Source organism: Dipodomys ordii, unplaced genomic scaffold (genome assembly GCF_000151885.1).
Source record: "Dipodomys ordii isolate 6190 unplaced genomic scaffold, Dord_2.0 Scaffold2, whole genome shotgun sequence".
Classification (NCBI taxonomy): Eukaryota; Metazoa; Chordata; class Mammalia; order Rodentia; family Heteromyidae; genus Dipodomys; species Dipodomys ordii.
The window spans coordinates 36,108,506-36,131,191 of NW_012267218.1; the positions used below are offsets into that span (position 1 = coordinate 36,108,506).

Sequence of the window (22,686 nt, forward strand, 5' to 3'; positions counted from 1 at the left end):
AAGGAAGGAAGGAAGGAAGGAAGGAAGGAAGGAAAAAAAAGAAAAGATTCTACAATATATATTCAGATTATCTATAAGCTTCTTACTGAGTTGAAAACTCCACTTATATGTCCTAGGGGATGAATTTGGATGTTTTTCTCTGTGTTTTTCTTTTTCTCCATCTTTGATGTTAGGCGAGATTCTTGCTGGGGATCGTGCAAGTTTCTGTGGCTTAGATACAGTAATATGCTTCATTGGAGTACATTTACTAGAATTATCTACAGCAGGAAGATCTTCACTATCACTGCTTTGTCCTGTAGTAATAATAATAATAATTTTACTAAGAGATTATAAATGATAAAAACCTCAAATATGAAAATGCAATAGACCCAGTAATTATACTTGTTGGTATCATAAAGAAAAAATGCATAAATGCACAGTTTATAACAGGAGAAGAGAAAAAAAACTGGAATGCTCCCCAAAATAAAATGAGTAAAAAAAAAAATTACTGAATCTTTTGCTTAAGTAGTTAAAAAGAATGAGCTAGAACAAAAATAGTATCTATATATTGTCAAATGAAAAACAAGGATATAAAACAAGCAATATACTATATTGTTCTATTTATGTTTAAGACAATGCATAAAAAATATCCAAAAAAGGTTTTTAAAAAAACTATTCTTTTAGAATCACACAGAAACAAAAATTTTTACATAGGTACTCCCAAATAAACATTTTTGTAGGTCATAGGGCTTGAGGGTCAGGGCCTGGGCTCTTTGGCTCAAGACAAGTGCTCTGCCACTTTGAGCCACAGCTCCACTTCCAGTTTTCTGGTAATTAACTGGAGATAAGAGTCTCATGAACTTCCCTGCCCAGATTGGCTTTGAACCATGATCCTGAGATTTCAGTCTCCTAAGTAGCTAGGATTACAGGCGTGAGCCACCAATACCTGGCTACCAAACATTTTTTAAGGGGGTTGCTATGCAGCACAGACTCATCAAGTGCTGGAATTTCATGTCTTATTCAGCCCACACTCATTTTCTAAAAATATATAGATGTATAGGGTCACGAACTCTTACCATGGACCAAATTCAATAGCATTTGAAGTGTCTTTCTAATCTAAATCCATTCCATGTTCACACTTTCTGTTTGACTCTGCCCAGGTTTTTCTAGCCCATATAAGGGGTATCACACATAATTCTATTTTCTCATTTTTACAACTCTTCCATTACAAAGCCATCCTCTTACAATCCTGCAACAACTATCTTCTAAAAGTCTTTCTTCTAAGCTCCAGACCCTATTTTCCTAAGGTTTTGTACCTGTAATTCAACTTTCTCCAAATTATATTTCTAACAGCCTCAGTTCCTTGCTGGCTGTTGGCAGGATGTCCTCAGTTCTTCACTCAATGAACTCTTCATAGAATATCTACATTGAGTACCTCACAACATGGCAGCTCCCAGTGGAGAACAAGGAGGAATTTGTGGGACATTTCATGACTTATTCTCCATGCACCATTACTTCCACTTTATTCGAAATCGATCACTAAGTTCAGGGAAATTAGGCCCTGATTCTTGAACAATTAAGTATCAATAAAGTTGTGAATTTTGTTTTGTTTTTTGTTAGTCTTGGGGCTTGAACTCTGGGCCTGGCCACTGTCCTCGAGCTCCTTTTAGCTACCACTTGAGCCATAGCACTACTTCTGGCTTTTTCTGACAGTTGGAAAAAAAAAAGTCTCATGGACTTTCCAGTCTGGGCTGGCTTTAAACGCAGCCTCCTGAGTAGCTAGGATTATAGGCATGAGCCAATGGCACCCAGATGGATTATTATTATTATTATTATTTGTCTGTCGTGGGGCTTGAACTCTAGGCCTGGGCGCTGTCCCACAGCTCTTCAGTTCAAGGCTAGCACTCTACCACTTGAGCCACAGTGCCACTTCCAGTTTTCTAGTGATTAATTGGAGATAATGGTCTCTTGGACTTTCCTGCCTGGGCTGGCTTTGAATGGCGATCCTCAGATCTCAGCCTCCCGAGCAGCTAGAATTATAGGCCAGAGACACAGGCACTTGACTGGATTTTTTTTAAACTACCACATCCCTAAAAAAATCATAATATAGCCATAAATACTAGGCAATTAGCACAGTTATATTGCTATCATTTAATCCTGAGATCTTCACTTGATCAGACAATATGGCAGTAGGAAGGATCCAGGTGAAAATCATGTGCTACATTTAGTTGTCACTTCAATCTAGACCATTTCCTCCTTCCTTATGCTTATGACTTTGGTGATTTTGAAAATTACAAGCCAGTTATTTTATATAGAATCTAAATTTAGTCTGAATTTGTGGATGCTTCGTCATGATTAGATTCATAGTATGCATTTTTTATGGGAATTTGTTATTGCTTCTAAACGGCTAAAATTACTATCATATTACGAAAGTTAGTATTTGAAAGTCACCAACCTGCTCCATTCTTTTCATTTTTGGTTACAGCACTTGTTCGCTTTGGAGTTCGCTTTTGTTTTTTTGCCATTAATCCACTATGTCCATCACTTGGTCTTTTCTGACCTGAAATAAAGGAAGAGAATGTAAAAATACAAAACAAAAGAAGAACAGGTAAGTATGAATTTACATGTATATTCAGATGTATCTGCCTAGTCTATATTTCTATATACACATTTTTAAAAAGAGACCACTCAAAAATCAGCAATAACCAAGTTTCTTAATATGAATTTTGGCATTAACGTATTTCCATAATTTTAATGCTTTTTCCCCCCTGAGAAAGTCTTACCTTTCTCTCTGCTTTCTCTTTCTTGTACAATTATACTACAGGTGCTAGGGGCAATGCTGGCTTCAAACCCATTTGCTGATTCCCTCTCACAAAGGCCTTCCTGAGATTCTTCAGCAATGCTATCAACCTCAATTGTTATGTCACTCTCACTTTTCACACTTCGAGACTCATCTTGACTAAGAGTAAGAGGTGAAGCTACTGAAAAGTTATGCACTACAGGAGGCAAAGTGGGTGGAATAGAAACAAGCGAGTTCGACTCAGAGCTTTCAACTACTACATCCTCCATATTGGTCTTATCCTTTTCATCTAAATCATCCAAGTCTACTTCATGGCAAACCAAGGTTTCAGGCCCAATCAGGGGCATTGCATCCTCTTCTTCTTTTAGTGAAGTATTTACAATTTCTTCAGCTGGACTATCCAATTTTTCACTAGTCAGTTCTTGGATGCACTGATTTGACTCTGCTATTAATGATGGCATTCCTTCATTTTCGGTTTCAAAGTGCTGTTCAAAGTTTAAGTTATTTACTCCCTCAGAGCCAAGACAATCACTGGTCCTTTCTTGAGATACATTATTTGTCATCTCCGTTCCATTTTCAATTCTTATTTTTTTCTCTGGTGATGACTCTCCTATGAGTTTCCGTTTCAACTTTTTTTCTTTTCCATATTGGTCAATTTCATCTTCTGTAGCTGAAGAAAAGTTCTTACTTTCTAATGAAGAAAATTCAAGACTATGTGCTTCTATGTGAGGTTCACTTCCTGCATCATCTTGGCTAAATGATGAAATCTTTATAATTTCTAAAGGAAGATCTTTTGCCTTGTTTCGTCTTCCCTTTCCTTTAGGAGATTTTTCTGCCTCTTTCTTAAGTTCTTCTTGTTCTACTTTGTTTCCAAAAATTTGTACTATTTGCTCATTCTCTGCAACTTCTAACTTCATGGTTTCCAAGGGCTGCATTTGAATCCTATCATTTTCCTTTAAATTATGTACAATCTTTGGATGTTCTTCATCTAGTTTGTCATCACATAAACTGTCATTTTTTTCTATTTCTTCTTTAATATCAAGAGAAAGTTCTTCATTTATCAAATTCTTTTCTAAAGGGTCTTCTGTTTCACTATCAGATGAAAAAGAGTCTGTAAGAGAAAATATATTATGCAGAAATATACATTAATAATCAGTGAAATGTTAACTGTCAAAATACTACCAAATATAAGCAAAATCTTTAATCATTTACTTTTGCATATTTCTATAGGAATCAGCTATATAAAATAGGTTATAACATTTGTGCCAAAATGTTAGGGAAACTTCAAATGAAAATATGTGACATAGATTATATAACATAGTTTGATCTCAATTTGGAATGAAGAGCTACTTCTAATTTTCTGTGTATGTGTCTGGGGGAGGGGATTGGTTCTTGGGGTTTAAACTTGAGGCCAGGTCCTGACCTTGAACAATTTTGTTCAAGGCTAGTGTCACTTGAGCCACAGATCCACTTGTGGTTTTTGGGGTGGATAATTGGAGAGAAGTCTCACAGACTTTCCTGTCTAGGCTAGCTTCAAACTATGATCCTTAGATCTCAGCCTCTTTGGTAGCCAGGATTATAAGTGTGAGTCACTGGCATCCAGCATTATTTGTGATTTTAATTGGCATCATATTTAGGCTACCACAAAATTTATACAAAGTCAAGGATTAGTACTGAAATATGAAATTAATGTGTTAGGTGATTTGAATGAAAATCTAGAAAATATGTTGACCATTTTGTGATATTCCATCGAAAATTACTCTGGAAAGAAGAGATGGGTAAAATGAACAATGTGAATTTTCAAAACTTTTTACTAACAGACAAGTACAGGCAAAGCCAGAGTTTGTAATCCTAACTATTCAGAGGCTGAGCTCTGAGGATTCCAGTTAGAAGGTAGCTCAGGGAGACAAATCCAAAAGCAACAGACGCTTACCTCTAATTAACTAAAAAAAAAAAAAAGCCAGAAATAGAGGTATCTCAAGAGGTAGAGCTTCAGCCTTGAGTGGAAAAAGCTAAGCTAGAGTGTTTAAGCCCTACTATTAGCATGTGTGTGCGTGCGTGTACACATGTATACACACACACACACACAGATTACAGGTAAAAAGAAATATTCCCTTTATGTCAGAGTTTTTTAAATAATAAGAAGAATTCTAACGCTGTAAAGAAAATTTTTTAATACAAAAGTTAAAAAAAAAAAGAATAAAAGCTGGGTGCCAGTGGCTCATGTCTGTAATCCTAGCTACACAGGAGGCTGAGATCTGAGGATCATGGTTCAAAGCCAACCCAGGCAAAAAAGCCCAGAGACTCATCTTTAATAAAGCATAGAAAACCAGAAGTGGCACTGTGGCTCAAGTGGTAGAGCTCTAGCCTTGATCTGAAGAGCTCAGGACAGAGTTCAAGCCCCACAAACTGACCAAGTTCTGCTCATATGGTGTTCATATTCTAAAGAAATCATAAAGGCAAATAATCTATCTTTAAGTGAAAAGGCATGTATAGTTTTACATAAGATATGTAGTTTTCTTTTGTAGTTCTAACATAAACAGAATATAGAATCCACATTTCTCACCTTTTATAATTTTTATAGGGCAGTTTAATAAGGTGGCTAATATAATTCTATATGTCATACATACATGTATAATTCTATATGTCATACATAGCACAAGGGCATACCATTTAAGAAGTCTATCTTTCACATCTGAATAATATGACAACCTTCCAGCAAATGACAGTAAAAGGAAGGTTCATACCCTATAATCTATATACACACCCCATACGGACTGTAGGAAAATCTGTAATAAGAATAAAGTTTCTCTTAAAGGGAAGGAAATTTTACAAGATAACTACTTAACTATTTCTTAAATTACATGGAAAAACACAAAAATATCAAAGTCGGAGAAATTAGTGAAAGCAGAATAAAATGTTTACCTATATTAATCACAAAACGTGCCTTTGTGCTCTCTGAACAACAGTCTCAGCTTTGTTATAAAATCTCAGGTGAACAGCACTAAATTTACAAGAGACATGGTTGCCAGGTGCCAATGGCTAATGCCTGTATCTTTAGCTACTCAGAAGGGAAAGATCTGAGCATCTCAGTTCAAAGCTAGCCCAAACAGGAAAGTCCATGAAACTTATATCCAATTAAGCATCCAAAAATTACAACAGAACATTCCTCACATACATTGCATGAAAAAAATATTCCTAGGTTAAAATTTAAATAAAAATATACAACTAAACAAAATTAGCTTCAAGCTGGGCACTAGAGGCTCACACTTGTAATTCTAGCTACTCAGAAGGCTAAGATCCAAGGATCACAGTTCAGAGTCAGCCCAGGTAGGAAAGTCTGTGAGACTCTTATCTCTAATTAACTGTCAGAAAACCAGAAGTAGAGCTGTGGCTCAAAGTGGTAGAGTACTAGCATTGAGCAATGAGCAAAGAGCTCAGGAATAGTGCCCAGGCACCGAGTTCAAGCCCCACAGCCCAGGAAAAAGAAAGCTTCAAGTTAAAATTTGTAGTCTAATTCATACGAGATTAAACAATATAATGATCTACTAGGACTCTCAGAAACTGGTAGTTCAATTAATCACATATCAATGTTTTCCTTGAAAACATCGGTGACAGTAGTCCTATAAGATTATATCCCCTTGTCACATAATATCTTTAAGTACACTTGATGCTGTTTTAACAATGATTCTCAGAATGAATCAACACAGATAAGTGATGTACAAACACATATAGTTTTTAAAAGTCAGTGATCCTCAAAACTGATCATCTTCCCGTTCCACACAATAGAGGTGAGATCTCTAGCAAATTGCTGTAAGTTTAAGCATTTCTGGTACCTGATTTTCCTTCACTGTTTGTTGTCTTAGATAAACTGTAAGGTATGTTTGATGAAAGGGCAGATTTTAAAGGAGGTCGTCCACGTTTGGATTTCTGCCTCTCTTCATCCTTCTTTTCGTCCTTTTCACTATCTTCTTTATTCTGGGTAACAACAAAATGCATGAGAAGGGTCAATGCCTTGTAAAAACTAAACATTTTCCTTCCCCAAGAAAACTATAATTAAAAAACAAAATATTATTTTAAATGTAAATTCAATTTGTAGTTATAGAAAAAGCAAGAATAGTTTTTTGTAAGACTATTCATATGATTCCTACACTGCAACTATTTTCCACCAAAGGTGTACATTAGAAAACTGTACAACTACCCAGGCACCTTTCGGCCCCCATATTTCTTCTTATCTCTAAGGAAATGAAAGATGTCAATAATAACAAAACACCAGGCACAATGCCACAGCACATGTTGGAGCTCAAAGGTATGAATGAAGGAACAACTGGTCAACAGAAAAGTTCTATATTAACTTCTAGTATTTCAAAATCAACTTCACATTTTTAAAAATACAAAGATACTGAAAAAAAATTCTGGAGTCTGATAACCCTGAGTCAGCACTCCCACAACAGAGTAGTTATTTCTACTCTCTCTAGTAAGATACTTACTAGAATCTATAGTCTTAACTTCACCTCTTTTCTGAAAAGCTCTAGACATTTGAAATTGAAACGTATACCTGAAGGGTTGTTAGTTTTCACCTTTCCATGATTCAGTGTGATAATGTGTCTTACACTTTTACTATTCTAGTTCCTGGGTTGCAACATTAAAAAATATTGCAGGGCACTGGTGCCTCACGCCTGTAATCCTAGCTACTCAGGGGGCTAAGATCTGAGGATTGTGGACATAAGTCACCCCAGCAGGAAAGTCCAGGAGACTCTTATCTTCAATAAACCACCAGGAACCCAGAAGTGGTGCTGTGGCTCAAGTAGTAGAACACTCACTTTGAGCTGAAGAGCTGAGGGATAGCTCCCAGGTCGAGTTCAAGCCCCACACCAACAAAAAAACAAATAAATCGCAACTGGGCTGGGAATGTGGCTTAGTGGTAGACTGCTTGTCTAGCATGCACGAAGCCCTGGGTTCGATTCCTTAGTTCTACATAAACAGAAAAAGCTGTAAGTAGCGCTGTGGCTCAAATGGTAGAGTACTAACCTTGAGCAAAGAAGCTTAGGGACAGTGCCGGAATCTGAGTTCAAGTCCCAGGACGGGCAAAAAAAAAAAACCAAACCCATAACTATCTTATAAGAATCAAGGTGATTATAGAAAATATTTATTTAAATATAACTTCCTCAGTACCTTAAATAAATATTACTAAGTGAAAGAAGCCAATTGTAAATGATATATGAGACTAACTATATGACATTCTGTAAAAGTAAAGTAATGGAGGCAATTAAAAAAGAAATCAGATGCCGAGTGCCAGTGGCTCACACCTGTAATCCTAGCTACTGAGATCTGAGGATCATGGTTCAAAGCCAGCTTGGGCAGAAACGTCCGTGAGACTCATCTCCAGTTAACCACTAGAAAACCGGAAGTGGTGCTGTGGCTCAAGCGGTAGAGCCCTCACCTTGAGCTGAACAGTGCAGGGATAGCGCCCAAGCCCAGAGTTCAAGCCCCACAACCAACCCCCCCCCCCAAAAAAAAAATCAGTGGTTGCCAAAAATCTGTGGAGTGTGGTAGAGGTGGGATCCAGATCTGGCTGAGCATAGAACATTTTTCTAATAATGAACTACTTATCCAAACTCACACAAGGTACAACAGACCTAGAATTGTGCTGTACTTTCACAGCGTACACCATCCTGAGTAACCTGTGGACTCTGATTATCAGTGTGAGTTCATCAACTGTAACAACTGAACCACTAAGGTGGGAGTCAGATGGCGAAGGCTATGAAAATGGAATAGACTACAGATGTATGGGGCACAGGGTATGTGGGAAATCTTGGTACCCTCTCTATTTTGTTGTAAATGTTGAAAAGCTCTAAAAATTATGTCGATATAATACAATGTGAATAATTCCTATACCTATCACCAAATACATAATATCTGAACATACTTTTGCTTTCTTCTTTTGTTTTTTCTTTGGTCCACCTTTGTCCAAAGGCCAAATTATCCTGTCAGCCTTCACCCATTCATCATACCTTAAAATAAAGAAAAATTCAAAATTTCACAATGATACACTATTTGAAATATAATGACCAAACAAAAAAATCACAGTGAGATAGATGAAAATCTGTCCCTTTTTGTTGTGTTGGAAGAAAAGTAAAGGACACAGAACTGGTTAGCTGGTAATATATACCAGCAACTGTACTAGATGCTTCATACCTACCATCCATGGGAAATAACAAGAGAATTCAAGTTAGCAGGTTTAGAAACATGGGTAAGCAAACACTTAAGATTTAAAACTACTTGCACTGCTTTGTTTTCCACAAAAGATCTAGGCTTGTAAGCAAATTCTATACTAGAATTCATTCTATTTAATGAATAATAAAAGTAAGTCAGGTAAATTCACATTTGCTATATGATCAGTTCCAGATTGTTTTATCAATTCCTTTGACATTTTCTTTCCTCTACAAACTTTCTCTAGCCTCTCACAAGTTTTGTTTTGTTTTACTTTCATGCATTCATTGATCCATTTATAGTGCTGGTGCCAGGGCTTGAACACTTGGGGATGGCACTTTTACCACTTGAACCATATTGCCTCTTCTGGCTTTTTGCAAGATACTTGGGGATGGAGTCTCAAGAGCTTTTCTTCCCTAGGCTGGCTTCAAATCTTGATCCTCCAAATCTCAGCCTTTTAAGTAACTAGGATACCAGCATAAACCACTGAAACACAGCTTATCCTCTAGTATTTTGAATAAAATTTTACTCTGAACCATGCCACTTTTTTTTCTTTAATTGTGTAGAAAGGGGTTTGGTTTCCCTCACTTTTCTACAGACTTTTCACTACCACAGGCCACTTTTTTTTTTATACCATGGTGCAGTGGAGCAAGTTCAGGTCCTCACACTAGCTAAGGGAGGGAATGAGAGGGAAAGAGGGAACAGGTAACACTAAGCAAAAGGAAAGAAATGTACATACCACCAAATGTTGTATTATCAAAGCTCATAGAATTCACAAACTTTATAGATCACAATAATGACAATTTGCCTTCTGAAGGTTAGAATGTGTTTGTGACCTTAAGTATTACTATCTCAGAATAAAAACTTATAAAAAAAGACTAATATCACTTTTGAATTTCAATATAATCAGTTGAAGTCTCTAAGTATAGACAAAGAATTAACTTTTTTACAACTATAACATCAGTTATGTTACATAATATATAAAAATATTTATAGAATTCCATAAAACTTTATGATCTGAATACTTAAAACTACAGGCATTCTTCACTTTACACTGTAACTGTGTTAATAAATTCAGGTATTTAGAAACCATGTCCTTGCTTTGTAAACATGGCTCCAATATGCAAGTTTCAGTTCTGATGGTACTATAAAACCTACACCATAGCTCAAAAAATACTCCTAGATTAACCCAAGAGCTAAACTTTAGAAACAGGACTTGGTATAAGCACTGTAACAGACTTCTTAGTATCTGTACTTTATTAGCTTATCTATAAATATTCATTTATTTGGACCCTTATTGAGGGCCTCAAAGTATACTAGGCACTCTATAAAGATGTAGGGAAAGAATAGGTCTTGCTCTTGTAAAACTTAGTTTGGTAATAAAGATTCACAGCAAAATCAAGAATAATCTAAATGTGGCAACAAAGTTATATGCTTGTTATATGGCTAATAAAAAAGTAACTTCATATTACAACACTTCTCAGGATACCTCAGTTCACCAAGAAACACAGCTTTAAACTAGAGCAACTTGAAGCACACCATCCTGGTCCAATTTAAGTGGTGTACTATATGCAAGTACTTGTAGCACTAATATTCTCAACCAAGAGTGGTCCTGGAAATTCCAAACTGGATCCCAGGACTCTGCTTCACATTTGCAGACTGTTCCCATTTTGGAAATCTAGTAAATTCCCTAGGGACTACACGAGCCTTAATGAGTATACTAGAATTATACCAGGTCTCAAGAATACAGAAGGACAATGACAGATCATCTATGTAAAAAATCAAGTAGGTAATAAGCAAGAAAACCTGAGAATATAATAACTATTAGAGTCACAAAAGTAAAATCTCAAAAATATAAGGATATGCCAGGCACCAATGGTTAATGCCTATAATCCCAGCTACTCAGGTGACTGACTCACGATACATTAGATCTACAAATTAACCAGCAAAAAGCTGTGTTAAAGACATGGCTAGAGTATAGAGCACCAGCTATGAGCGAGCAAGCTGAGTGAGCTCAAAGCCTGGAATTTAAATTCTGAAACTACCCCCAAAATACACATTATAAATATATAAATATGTAGATTACAATATATAAATTTACACATACATATATACACACAGGTAAGAAAGATGATGGGAAGGAGAAACTTAAGCATGCAGGATAGAGACACCCATCAGAGAAATGGTTAACTAAATAGCATCTAAGAAAAGATGGTTATAATGTACATCAACCATAAATATAGTGACTCCAAGTTGGTAAATAGCCTTCTCTCCCTGAATTAAACCAGATATGGTGAAGAGGAACAAATTTTATGAGTTTTATAAACTTTAAAATGATGCCAGATAAAGAAACGGTTATTACTCATTGAGGACTTACTACTAAGTCACAGCCTTATTCTAAAGTTTACACTTGCTGGGTAGCTCACACTTGTAATCCTAACTACTCAGGAGGCTGAGATCTGAGGATCACTGTTCAAAGCCAGCCTGGAGAGGAAAGTCTGCGAGACTCTTGTCTCCAGTCAAACACCAGAAAACTGGAAATGGAACTGTGGTTCAAAGCAATAGAGGACTACCCTTAAGCAAAAAGAGCTCAGGCAAAGTGCCCACTCACAGACTTTACACATCAGTACAGGTATTTTCATTATTTCATAATATCTCTATGGTATTTTCCCTAATTTAGGGATAAATTGAGTCACCACACAACACATATCAAGTACATAGATACTATGGGGCAATATGGCTTCAAGTAAATCTCTGGAAACCTAAGATTTCAGACACATAAGACTTTAAAAAAGAGGAAGAGAAAAGCAGCCCTTGCAATTCAGGAATTAGCCTGAATTGGGCCTTGGTGTTGCTATGAGTTTGTCTGGCTTTCAGAGCAGGACTGAGTTTTCTTCCCTTGAACATAAAAAATTTCAGTAGAATACCAACATGAGGCAAGTCTGATCTTGTCCTTTAATGGATCAAAATAAAACTAACACCACTCCTTAATGAAAACGAAGGATAAAACAACTTAGAAAAATTGTTCAAACCACAAAAATGACTAGACATTCTTTTTCTCCTAATATTAGTCTAATATGGTTCTTTACCAATTATATTGCTAACCTTGATCTGTGACTTATTAAGGAAACCAGTAATAGAATTACCCAGTATCCTGACAATATTCAGTATAGAACAAAGCCTCACTTAAACCTTCCCTGAAACCATCTAACAGAAGCTCAAATCTAAGTCCTTTTCAACATTATTTTTTTATTAATTAGCCAACTTGGAATTATCTTATTGTTTGACATAGATGTTAGTTTCTAAGCAACAAAACATACGTTTGTATAGCTAAGATAGCTATTGGCCGCGTTGCTCTAATATGGGCTTATCCCTGTTCCTTTCATTGATTTATTGCCCCACAGTTGTCCATGTTATGTGTTCTCCTTGTCTGTAAATGAGTAAAACACCAACCTATTCTTGCTCCAAAGATACATCTTTGCCTAGATGTAGTGACATAGCTTGTTTAACCGAGCAAATGTCGAAGTCTTGGATATTTTAATAACAAGGTATACTTTATAAATGCAAGCACCATATGTTTTAGTTCTTTACAACATTAAATTGACATTTTAAAATTATTGAAAAAAAAACCAGCAGTAAGAAAAAGGCTTACCTGACATTCCATCCATAGTAATGTACCAAGTACAAGATTTCTCCATCATCAATTTCAGTGCTTTTAATGCTGGCTTCATAAATTTTCTGTGTCTTCCCCCGTCCATATTTGACTTTCACTTTGGTTCCTGTTAGGCAGGGCTCCGCGTCCTCATCGTCGTCTTCTCCTTCAGAGCCACATTTGCTTTCAGATTCTTCCCTGCAGTAAGTTACAACATTGATAATACTACTAATAACTCCATGAGAAGAATATGATAAATGCTAAAAGAATCCAACGTGTAGAATATTCACAACCTAAGTATCATCTTAATAATGTATCAGTGGAGAAGGAGAAGAAGGAGGAGAAGGAGAAGATTTTCATGGATTACTTGAAGGACTTTTTGATGTAAAAGTGCACTGTACCAAAAGCCAATCCATATCAATAATCACAGCTGATGTAGGGGGAAAAATCACATTTGATTAAAAAAAAAAAGATGTTCTACGAAAGTCTTTGGGATTCATATTTAAATGCCACCTTATATGTGAAAATGCCCTGAAAATATTTTCTAACTGTCTGCAATTAACTTATCTTAAATCTACTTATTGCTACTTTCAGCTTACCTAAGAATAGTTCTTAATAAAATCAGTCTTTCAGATGGGCAAAGTAATAATAAACAAGGCTATCTACCTTAGGAATATATCATTTAAACTAGTTTTATTTTGGATATGAGGTCACTTGTTGAAGCCATAGGATACCATCAAGAGAACAAAGTTTTAAATGTTTTGTTTTGATTGCTTTTTCTGCTTTTTTACTCATCTTCTTTATCTCAAAAATTAAATATAAAGAAACTTCACACAGGAGAGTCTAACAAGTTTTTTTTAATATTTTTATCATAAAATATCCTCTATTAATCTTGCAAAGATTCAGAAGAGAAATCCATCAAAGATTATTCAAACATTAAAAAAAAAAGTTAAACCTTAAGAGATAAAAGTAATATGTAGTAAACATAGGGCATTATTTTGGTGGCCCCTGGAGAACACAACTGAATCTTTCATAGCCTACTTGCAACAGGATATTTTCTCTCTAAACATACCTCCAGATACTATCCTGAAGATGTGATTTTAGAACACGGGAGAAAAATTACTTAAAACAGAAGGGTCTCCATAAAGTCTTTCCCCTTTCCTCGATTCCTGGTACAGAATGAAAATACAGACTGTGTTTAATGTCTCTATACTAAATTTTGTATGTGTGTGCACACATGAATGCACACATGTGTGAACACATTCGCACACATGAATGCACACTGGTCCTGGAGCTTGAATTCAAAGCCTCAACTTCTTGCTCAGCTTTTCCACTCACAACTAGCACTTTACCACTTGAGCCACACCTCTAGTTTTGTTCTTTCATGGGTTAACTGGAGATAAGAGTCTACTGGATTTGTCTGTGTGGGCTGGTTCAAACTGCAGTCCTCAGATCTCAGTCTCCTGAGTAGCTGGGATTGTAGATGTGAACCAGTGGTGCCCAGCTATATTTTTCTTCATATTCAAATCTGTGAATTCCTTCTTTAAAATATTTGTTCAATGTACTTATCAATTACAGTCTTTTAAACCATATTTATGTATACAGATTCATTCTTCGTATTATGTACATATTATAATCCATGTATAATATTTTTATGCTTTTTTGCACTTGAACTATACTAGCCCTACTTTTTGAATAACTCACTTTTGATTAAATTTGTCTAAATATTAAATTACACTATAGAACTTTCATTGTTTTACTAACCTACTTCAAATGTCCTTGGGATAGCTCCTGTAACTACTCATACTGAACCAAATTACTTCTCCCACTCATCAATTATTCCTAATTTTAAATATTTAATAATTTTTTTAATGTTATCTCAATGTTTTATTCTCAGTTCTATCAGACACTAATTAGATGTAACAGGCCACTTTTCCCAAATTTGGCTCCACAACCCAAATTTCAGAAAAACGTGGCTTTGCATAGTAAAAGAATCCAAAACTAAATATGGAGGAGAGCTTATTTTCAAGTTAAGTGTGTTATGCTGTTGTTGCTCATTTAAGAGTTTTTAGTAGTATTTTAAAATTAGTACATCCATTTGACAACATTTACAGAGTAGTCTACTATACAGCACGGTCAGACATCTTGACCTAGCTAAACTTGTTCAATCTTTGGCTATTGGTAAACCAATTCAGACCATACATGTTTAATGCATGGGGAAAAAAGTTTTCATTCAACAGAAAACAGAATAGACATTAAAAACTTGGAATTTATTGGTGTGATGTGGGGCAAGAATGCATTTTCCAAGCTAAAATCAGGGGTGCATGCCACTTACTCTAATACAGTAACTTGAAAAAGAAAAATGTCTTAGATAAAGCTAACACACAGAAACATCTGCTAGTACTGTGCACCCATGTGTTTGTTAGCTTTCCCACATTGTACCTTTTTTAAAATGGAATTTTTGCTGTCGCTGTTTCCTCTTGTCCACTTCCTCCATTTTTCTCCAGCTCCCTTCCCTGCTGTCAACTGCAGGACCTTTCTTTTGACTGGGTGGCGCAGCCTTCTTTGAGGCCACTGTTTAGGGCACAAGTGCTATTAAAATGGTGCGACCAGTATATTCTCCAATTCCGAAAGGCAATACACATCATCTTCACAATGTGTCTCACCTTCATTAGACAAGAGGAACGGAAGTCCCAATAAGAAAACATTCCCTCAAACCTGAATCTCTAAAAGCAGGAACAAGTGCTGCCATACCCCAGACAGGTGCTTCTGGAGAACAAACAAGATAATGTACCTCTCGTGGCTCTTCTCTTCCTCTTCATCTGAGTCTCCTTCAGAATCCTCTTGCTTTTTAATTTTCTTTTCTTTTTGCTTTGGTGTATTTTTTCTCCCCAGTAGTAGTTCATTTTCTCTTTTCTCTGCAGTTTCATAGTCATCCTCTAGATCCTTATTTTCTGTATCATCTTTTAATTTGTCCTCTGTTTTCTCTTCTTCAGTTTCTTTCTTAATAGAATTTGCATCTCGAGCAATCTTCCTTCGTCCCTAGAAGGAGGAATAAAAGGTTTAACACAAAGGCCTGAAAGGCTAAAGAGACACCTTTCCCTTAAACCCTCACACCAATGACTAGTCTGGTCTCTGGCTTCACACAAGTCTCTGGAAAACAACAACTCATGAAATACTATTTTCTACCTTCTGAAAGTAAAAGACAAACAAAAATAAATCAATTATGCCCAGATCTAGCATGATTCCTGGCATATACTACTTAAAAAATAAAATTAGGCCCAGAAGTGGGCCCTGGTAGCTCATGCCTATAATCCTAGCTACTCAGGAGGCTGAGATCTGAGGATTACAGTTCAAAATCAGCCCAAGCAAGAAAGTCTTATCTCCAATTAACCACCAGAAAACTGGAGGTGGAGTTGTGGCTCAAGTGGAAGAGTGCTTGCCTTGAGCTGAAGAGCTCAGTGACAGTGCCCAAGCCCAGAGTTCAAGCCCCACAACCAACTAAAGAAAAAAAAATTTTAAATAAATAAAAATTATGACTAATAATGTAGCTCAAATGGGAGACTTCTTGCCTAGCAAGCACAACATGACGAGATCAAAACAAAGACCACTAAAAAAAATGTTTTTTCCTCTTCTGATGCAACTCAATAGTAGCTCTGACATGTGAGACCCTGGTTTCAGTCTCCAGCACCAGAATAAAAAGAAACTCATGGTCTTAGATGCTAGGTAAATGCTCTACCACTGAGCTATATCCTCACTCTTTATACTACAATTATTTGGCTTCTTCTTGGAAAAGTAGAGTGGGTACATTGAGAAAGAGACTTGATGTAGTCCAGTCTGTCCTTAAACTCAAGCACCTCTTGTCTCTGCCTCCTGAGTGCCAGGAGGCACGAACTATTATGCCTGGCTACTTTTAATATTTCTTAACTATAAAAAGAAATTTAGGGCTGGGAAGGTGGCTCAGTGACAGAGCGCTTGCCTTGCAATGCATGAGGCCCTGGGTTCGATTCCCTAGCACCACATAAGCAAAAAGAAAAAAGCCGGAAGTGGTGCTGTGGCTCAAGTGGTAGAGCGTTAGCCTTGAGCTGAAGAGCTGAGGGACAGTGCCCAGGCCCAGAGTTCAGGCCCCACAACTGGACCCAAAAAATAAATAAATAAATAAAAAATATATAAATAAAAAGAAATTTAGGGGCTGGGAAGGTGGCTCAGTGGTAGAGCACTTGCCTTGCATGCATGAGGCCCTAGGTTCGATCCCTCAGCACTACATAAGCAGAAAAAGCCGGAAGTGGTGCTGTGGCTCAAGTGGTAGAGCGCTTACCTTGAGCTGAAGAGCTGAGGGACCAGTGCCCAGGCCCAGAGTTCAGGCCCCATGACTGACCAAAAAAAAAGGGGGGAACTTTAAATAAATTATCTAAATGTTAATAAACCAATCTCCATAATTATGGCCTCCATGAAGCTCTATAGTCTCTGATTCTACTGTTTATTTCTTTTACTTGTGGGTTTTATTGTGTGTGTGTCAGTCCTGGGGCTTGAACTCAGGGCTGTCGCTGAGCTTTTGTGCTCAAGGCTAGTTCTCTACACCTGAGCCACAGCTCCACTTCTGGCTTTTGTGGTATTTAACTGAAGATAAAGAGTCTCAGAGTTTTTCCTGCCCTGGCTGGCTTAAAACCAGGATCGTCAAATCTCAGCCTCCTGAGTAGCTAGGACTATAGGCATGAACCACTGGTACCAGGTTCATCATTAGTTAAGACACAATTTACAGTATTTGTATGTGACTATATTTTAAAAGGGCTTATGGTGGGCACAGTGGCTCATACATGAAATTTCAGCTACTCTTGAAGTGAAGCTCCAGAGGATCACGGTTTAATCATAGCCAAAAATTATCAAGACTCCATCTCAACCAATAATGTTGGGTGGTTCTTACCCATAATCCTAGCAATGTGGACATATAAATAGGAAGATGTGGTTGGTCCAGATGAGTGTAGGAAAAAATATGAGACCTTAAATATATACATAAAAATAAAAATAAGTGAATGCAGGTATGGATACAATATAACTGAAGTGTTCTATTGTCGTTCCCCCTGCTTAAAGCATATGATACATTACTATCTCTGTCTAGCTTTATTCCATAGTAAGACAGAGATGCTTGGTCTCAAACATTGAAAAAAAAAAGATGAAAAAAAAAGTGAGACCTTACTCAAAATGATTAAGCAAAAACAGCTGGGGATGTGGCTAAGTGCAAAGCATTTATTAGCAAGCGCAAGGTCCTGAACACAAATCCATAATACCACAAAAATAAATAAAATACCACAATAAACAAATAACCCTAATTGCATTAATGGCAAAAAGGTAGAGTTTTCTCTGTATTTCACCAGCAAGTAGGAACTTGTTATATCACTAACAGCTTTTACCTAACCTCGGGACTACTACTTGAGCCATACTCTCAGTCCTTTTGCTTTCAGTTTGTTTTTCAGATAGGGTTTTGCAGTAACTTGTCCCAGGTTGGCCTCAGATCACAGTCCTCCTACCTCTGTCTCTCAAGTAGCCCAGCCAATGAAATTGGTGATCCATTCTACTTTAAGTCAACTTGTATACAATGGCAGACCTCTCTTGTACTTTGAATGCAGCAAGGATTTTAAAAAATTGAATCAGCAAATTAGGAAGCTATAGAATACAATAGCTTAGTAATTAAATATCTTCCCAAGTTCCTATGTGTTATTTCTGCTTCAATAGTGGAAGCAGAGGGCTGGGAAGGTGGCTCAGTGTTAGAGCGCTTGCCTTGCATGCATGAAGCCCTGGGTTCAATTCCTCAGCACCACATAAAGCTAGAAGTGGTGCTATGGCTCAAGTGGTAGAGCGCCATGACCAACCGCCCCCTGCCCCCCAAAAAAAGTAGAAGCAGAAATTCATTTCTCTCAGAAAACACTAGAAGATTCCACGGTAGCAGGAGATTTGTATTATTCACTGTGTGTCCTCAGTTCTAGATAGGTCCTTGTACACAGTAGGTACTCTTTAAATAATGTAGCTAAAGGAATGAGAACAACTATTAACTATTTAAGTTTAAGACTGCATTTATCCCACAAAAATCCCATTTTACTTTTTATTAGCATAAATTAATTTTATAGAGGGGCTTCATTGTGATATTTACAACATGCTTATAATGTCCTTTGATCAAATTTATTTCATCCTCATTATTCTTTCTTAACCACCTCTCCTGTCTTTTCTCATTTCTTTTAAAATACTTTTGGTAGGTTTCTTCTTCCCTGTTCCTCCTACTCACTGGTCTACCTCCCCTAAATAATCACCCTTTCATGTAAAAATCGTGACATATTATTAATTGTGTTATAGGATTAGATTCCATACATGAGTGAAAATAGGTGCTGTTTGTCTGTGTGAACCTGGCTTATTTCACTTAATGTGACATCACCAGTTCCACCATTTTTCCTGCATGTAGTATTATTTCTTTATGACTGAATAATACTCCATTCACATGTGTATATATACATTTCCAGAAATCCCATTTTTAGGAGCGTGGCTTTATATAATCATTTAAATTCAGAAGATGTTTTTATATATTTCACACTACTTTCATGATACTGGGGGGTTGCCATCAAGACCTTGTTAGGCAAGTATTTTAATCCTCAATTTCTTTAGTTGTTAGGTTTCATTTTTTGTTTTGTTTTTTAAATTCATTCAGACAGGGTCTCATACTAACTTAGCCCAGCCTGGCCTCAAAATCTGATCCTATCCTTTTCCTGAGTAGCTGGGATTTCAGGAGTGCATCACCACACCTGGTCACCTGGTCCTAAGGATCACAGCACATTTTTGTGCTGATAAAATATTAGAAAAAATCGTAGGAAGGCAAATTATGCTTCATCTATACTACACAGTACATTGCAAATATCTTGTACAGGCCAAGGTCTTCAGGTAAAAACAAAAAGTCTGTCCACAATGCATAAAATGAATAACATACAATGGAATATTAGTCATCTTTGAAAATCAAAGGAACTTCTGTTAAATGCTACAACATGGATGAATCTAGAAAACATGTTGAAGCTAGACACAAAGAATAAATATTGTATAATTCTACTTTATGAGGAACATACAATATCAGATGCATAGGTATAGGAAGTAAAACGTGATAGAGAGCTGACTGAGAGAAAAACGGAATACTGCTGTTTAAAAGGGAGAAAATTCAAGAGCCAAGTACCAGTGGCTCTCATCTGTAATCCTAGCTACTCAGAAGGCTGAGATATGAGAATATGATTCAAAGCCAGATCAAAAGAAAAGTCCATGAGACTTTTGAACACCAAAAAGCCAGAAGTGGAGCTATGGCTCACATGATAAAGTGCTAGCCATCAGTGAAAAAGCTCAAGGACAGCAACCAGACCTTGAATTCAAGCCCCAAGGCCCACACATGCAGTTTTGCATGGTGAAAAGATTCTAGTCCTAGAACCTGACAGATATTAGTGACAGCTATACAGCCATAGGAAGTGATGCCAATCAGCTACATACTCTAAATAATTAAGATGAAAATTTTTATATGTGTCTTACCATAATTTTAAAATAACATTAGGATTTAAAAAGAATTAATCTGTGTATTTCATTAACTCATAGAAGATTCTACTTAAGAGATGACATTCAGTTAAAAAAAAGATATCTAAGCAACTGAAAGAAAAGCAGAGGATTTCACCATCTCTTCACTAAAAAATAAGACATATTACAGACATTCTAACTTCTCTGATGGTGTGGTAAATTCCTTTCTCAAAAATTTTGATAAATCGAGGCAGGAGATGTGGCTCAGGTGGTAGAGTAGCAGCTATGAGCAAAGCCAAATGAGAGCACAAGGTCCTGAGTTCAAGCCCCAGTACCAGCACACACACACAATAAATTCTACTATCAGAATGGTGTAAATGTAATTCCTTATATGTGCATAATGGGGAAGAGTTGAAAGGTACAATCAGGGTACATACAATGAGCACTTTATAGTGTTATGGAGTTACACATACCTGTGTCCATGTTGGGTGAGGACATGGGCATTATAAAGAGGATTCATTCAATAACTCCTTACCACTTAGTATTCACTAGGCACTGTTCTAGATACCTGAAATCTGTCAATGAATGTCAGCAGTTTTCCTTTGCCTTTATTGAGTGTGATGTAGTACAAATGAGGCAAAAGCCACAAAGAACAGAATACTTGAGTGTATTAGGGACTGACAGTGCCAAAGAAACAAGGTTTGTTACAATTTCACATGATGTGACAAGTCTAGGCTTCATTAAAGTGACATTTTAGCTAGACACCTGATAGAAAAGGGTGAGTCTGTTCCCAGCAAACAGAAAACAAAAGAAGTATGTTCAAGCTCTGCTTGAAATAGTGGGTATATTTAGAAAGAGTTAAATTATTTGAGCTGAATTATATTAAACACTGGAAAATAAGCAAGACTTACATACTGTAGTACTTTGTGTATATCTGAAAATGTCCAAAATTAAATTAAAATAATGCTTAAACCAGATAAAACTCTTTAAGTACTCACTCTTGGAGATTTTAATTCTGTCTCTTCTCTTTCGCTTTCACTGTTTGTATCAATATTTTCCTCAGGCTCACTTTTCACTTCTATTAAAGGCATTTCTTGATCAACTTTTAGAGCCTCTTCCATTGGTTCTTCTATGTCTTTTTTCTCCACTTTTACTTTTGGTTCATGGTGGTGAATAGTTCTGAACTGAATATTTGCAGAACGGCAGTATTCTTCAAAACCATATAGATACCTAAACAAACAATATTTCATTTTAAGAAATCTTTTTTTAACTCAAATATTGTTATTAATCATATATACTGTGTTAACTAGTGAAACTTGAGACATTTGTTTTTAAGTATTTTTCCTATGTCACTAATTTCTGGGTATACTAGATTAGGATTATAAACTGAAATATGATCAAAACTTAAAATACTTTCCTGAAAAGTCTGAGCACATGACAACTGATCATAATTGTCATAGTTTTGTTATAATTAAAGTGTTCACCCAAAAATATACTGTGCTGTGATATGAATCTTAATTGCATATTACAAATCACACTTGCAACTTTGATCTTAGAAAGAAATCAGAATCACTTGAGAATTAGAGTAAAGGAGAGTAGATAGTCTGAATAACTTTTACTCATGGACTGCTAACCTAAATATGGTAACTTTTAGGTTCCTTGATTAATGCATACTTGGTTGAAGTATTAATAAATTATTAAATACATATTCTTAAGTGAATACTATGCCACTTACTTTCTATAAGCAGTTTTTACATTGTAGGAAGCAGCTGAATTCAAAATCGGAATGCCAAGGTCCATATAAATTTGCTTCCATACAGCACCACTATCAATCTGGAAAATTAAGTTTTCATTTGTTAACATTTACAAAGGGAAATAATTTTTACATGAAAAATCTATGTTATGTATGAAAATGTGTGGGAGAAAGAGGGTAAGAGAAAATGATGGAGGGAGGGAATCTGATCAAGGTACTTTATATGCATAATGGAATGTTAAAATGAAACCCTCTTGTACAACTAAAGTTAGTAAAAAAAAAAAAATTGGAGGGGAAAATGTGTTTATTAATGCAACATTAGATGATCTAACCTTTAATCTAGTCCATGTGTATTTCAGAGCAGTATAACACTTACATTGTTGCATCCACCTTGATGATAAACCAGTCTAAAGAGTTTGAAGAGATTAAGGTCTTTATAGCCCAAAACTGGTGGTTTGTTGATTGGAGTACCTTTGTAATACAAGAAAATAAAAAGTTTATTCAAATATATAATTAATTCAAATATAAAACACAACTTTGAAAACAAGGACATTGCCTTCTAATTCCCCAAAGTTCATTAACTAAAAGGCATCTATCTAAAGAATCTTAGATCATTTAAGACAACACACACACACAAAAATATATATATATATATTTTTTGGGGGGGGGGTCTGGTCGTGGGGCCTGAACTTTGGGCCTGGGCGCTGTCCCTCAGCTCTTCAGCTCAAGGCTAGCGCTCTACCACTTGAGCCA

The 22,686-nt window shown here is 36.3% G+C and overlaps 1 protein-coding gene across 1 annotated transcript in view; it reads right to left on the reverse strand.

Moving 5' to 3' along the window:
- Positions 1-22,686, reverse strand: part of Arid4a (AT rich interactive domain 4A (RBP1-like)) — a 71,877-nt gene that overhangs the window by 8,747 nt on the left and 40,444 nt on the right. Inside the window, exons 12-21 of the mRNA XM_013013959.1 lie at positions 22,310-22,492; positions 21,916-22,013; positions 21,179-21,410; positions 15,439-15,686; positions 12,645-12,842; positions 8,709-8,793; positions 6,616-6,757; positions 2,763-3,890; positions 2,435-2,539; positions 54-293 (exon numbers count right to left, since the gene is read on the reverse strand). Of these exons, the coding sequence (XP_012869413.1) occupies positions 54-293; positions 2,435-2,539; positions 2,763-3,890; positions 6,616-6,757; positions 8,709-8,793; positions 12,645-12,842; positions 15,439-15,686; positions 21,179-21,410; positions 21,916-22,013; positions 22,310-22,492 (2,659 nt within the window). The remainder of the gene's footprint in view (positions 1-53; positions 294-2,434; positions 2,540-2,762; positions 3,891-6,615; positions 6,758-8,708; positions 8,794-12,644; positions 12,843-15,438; positions 15,687-21,178; positions 21,411-21,915; positions 22,014-22,309; positions 22,493-22,686) is intronic.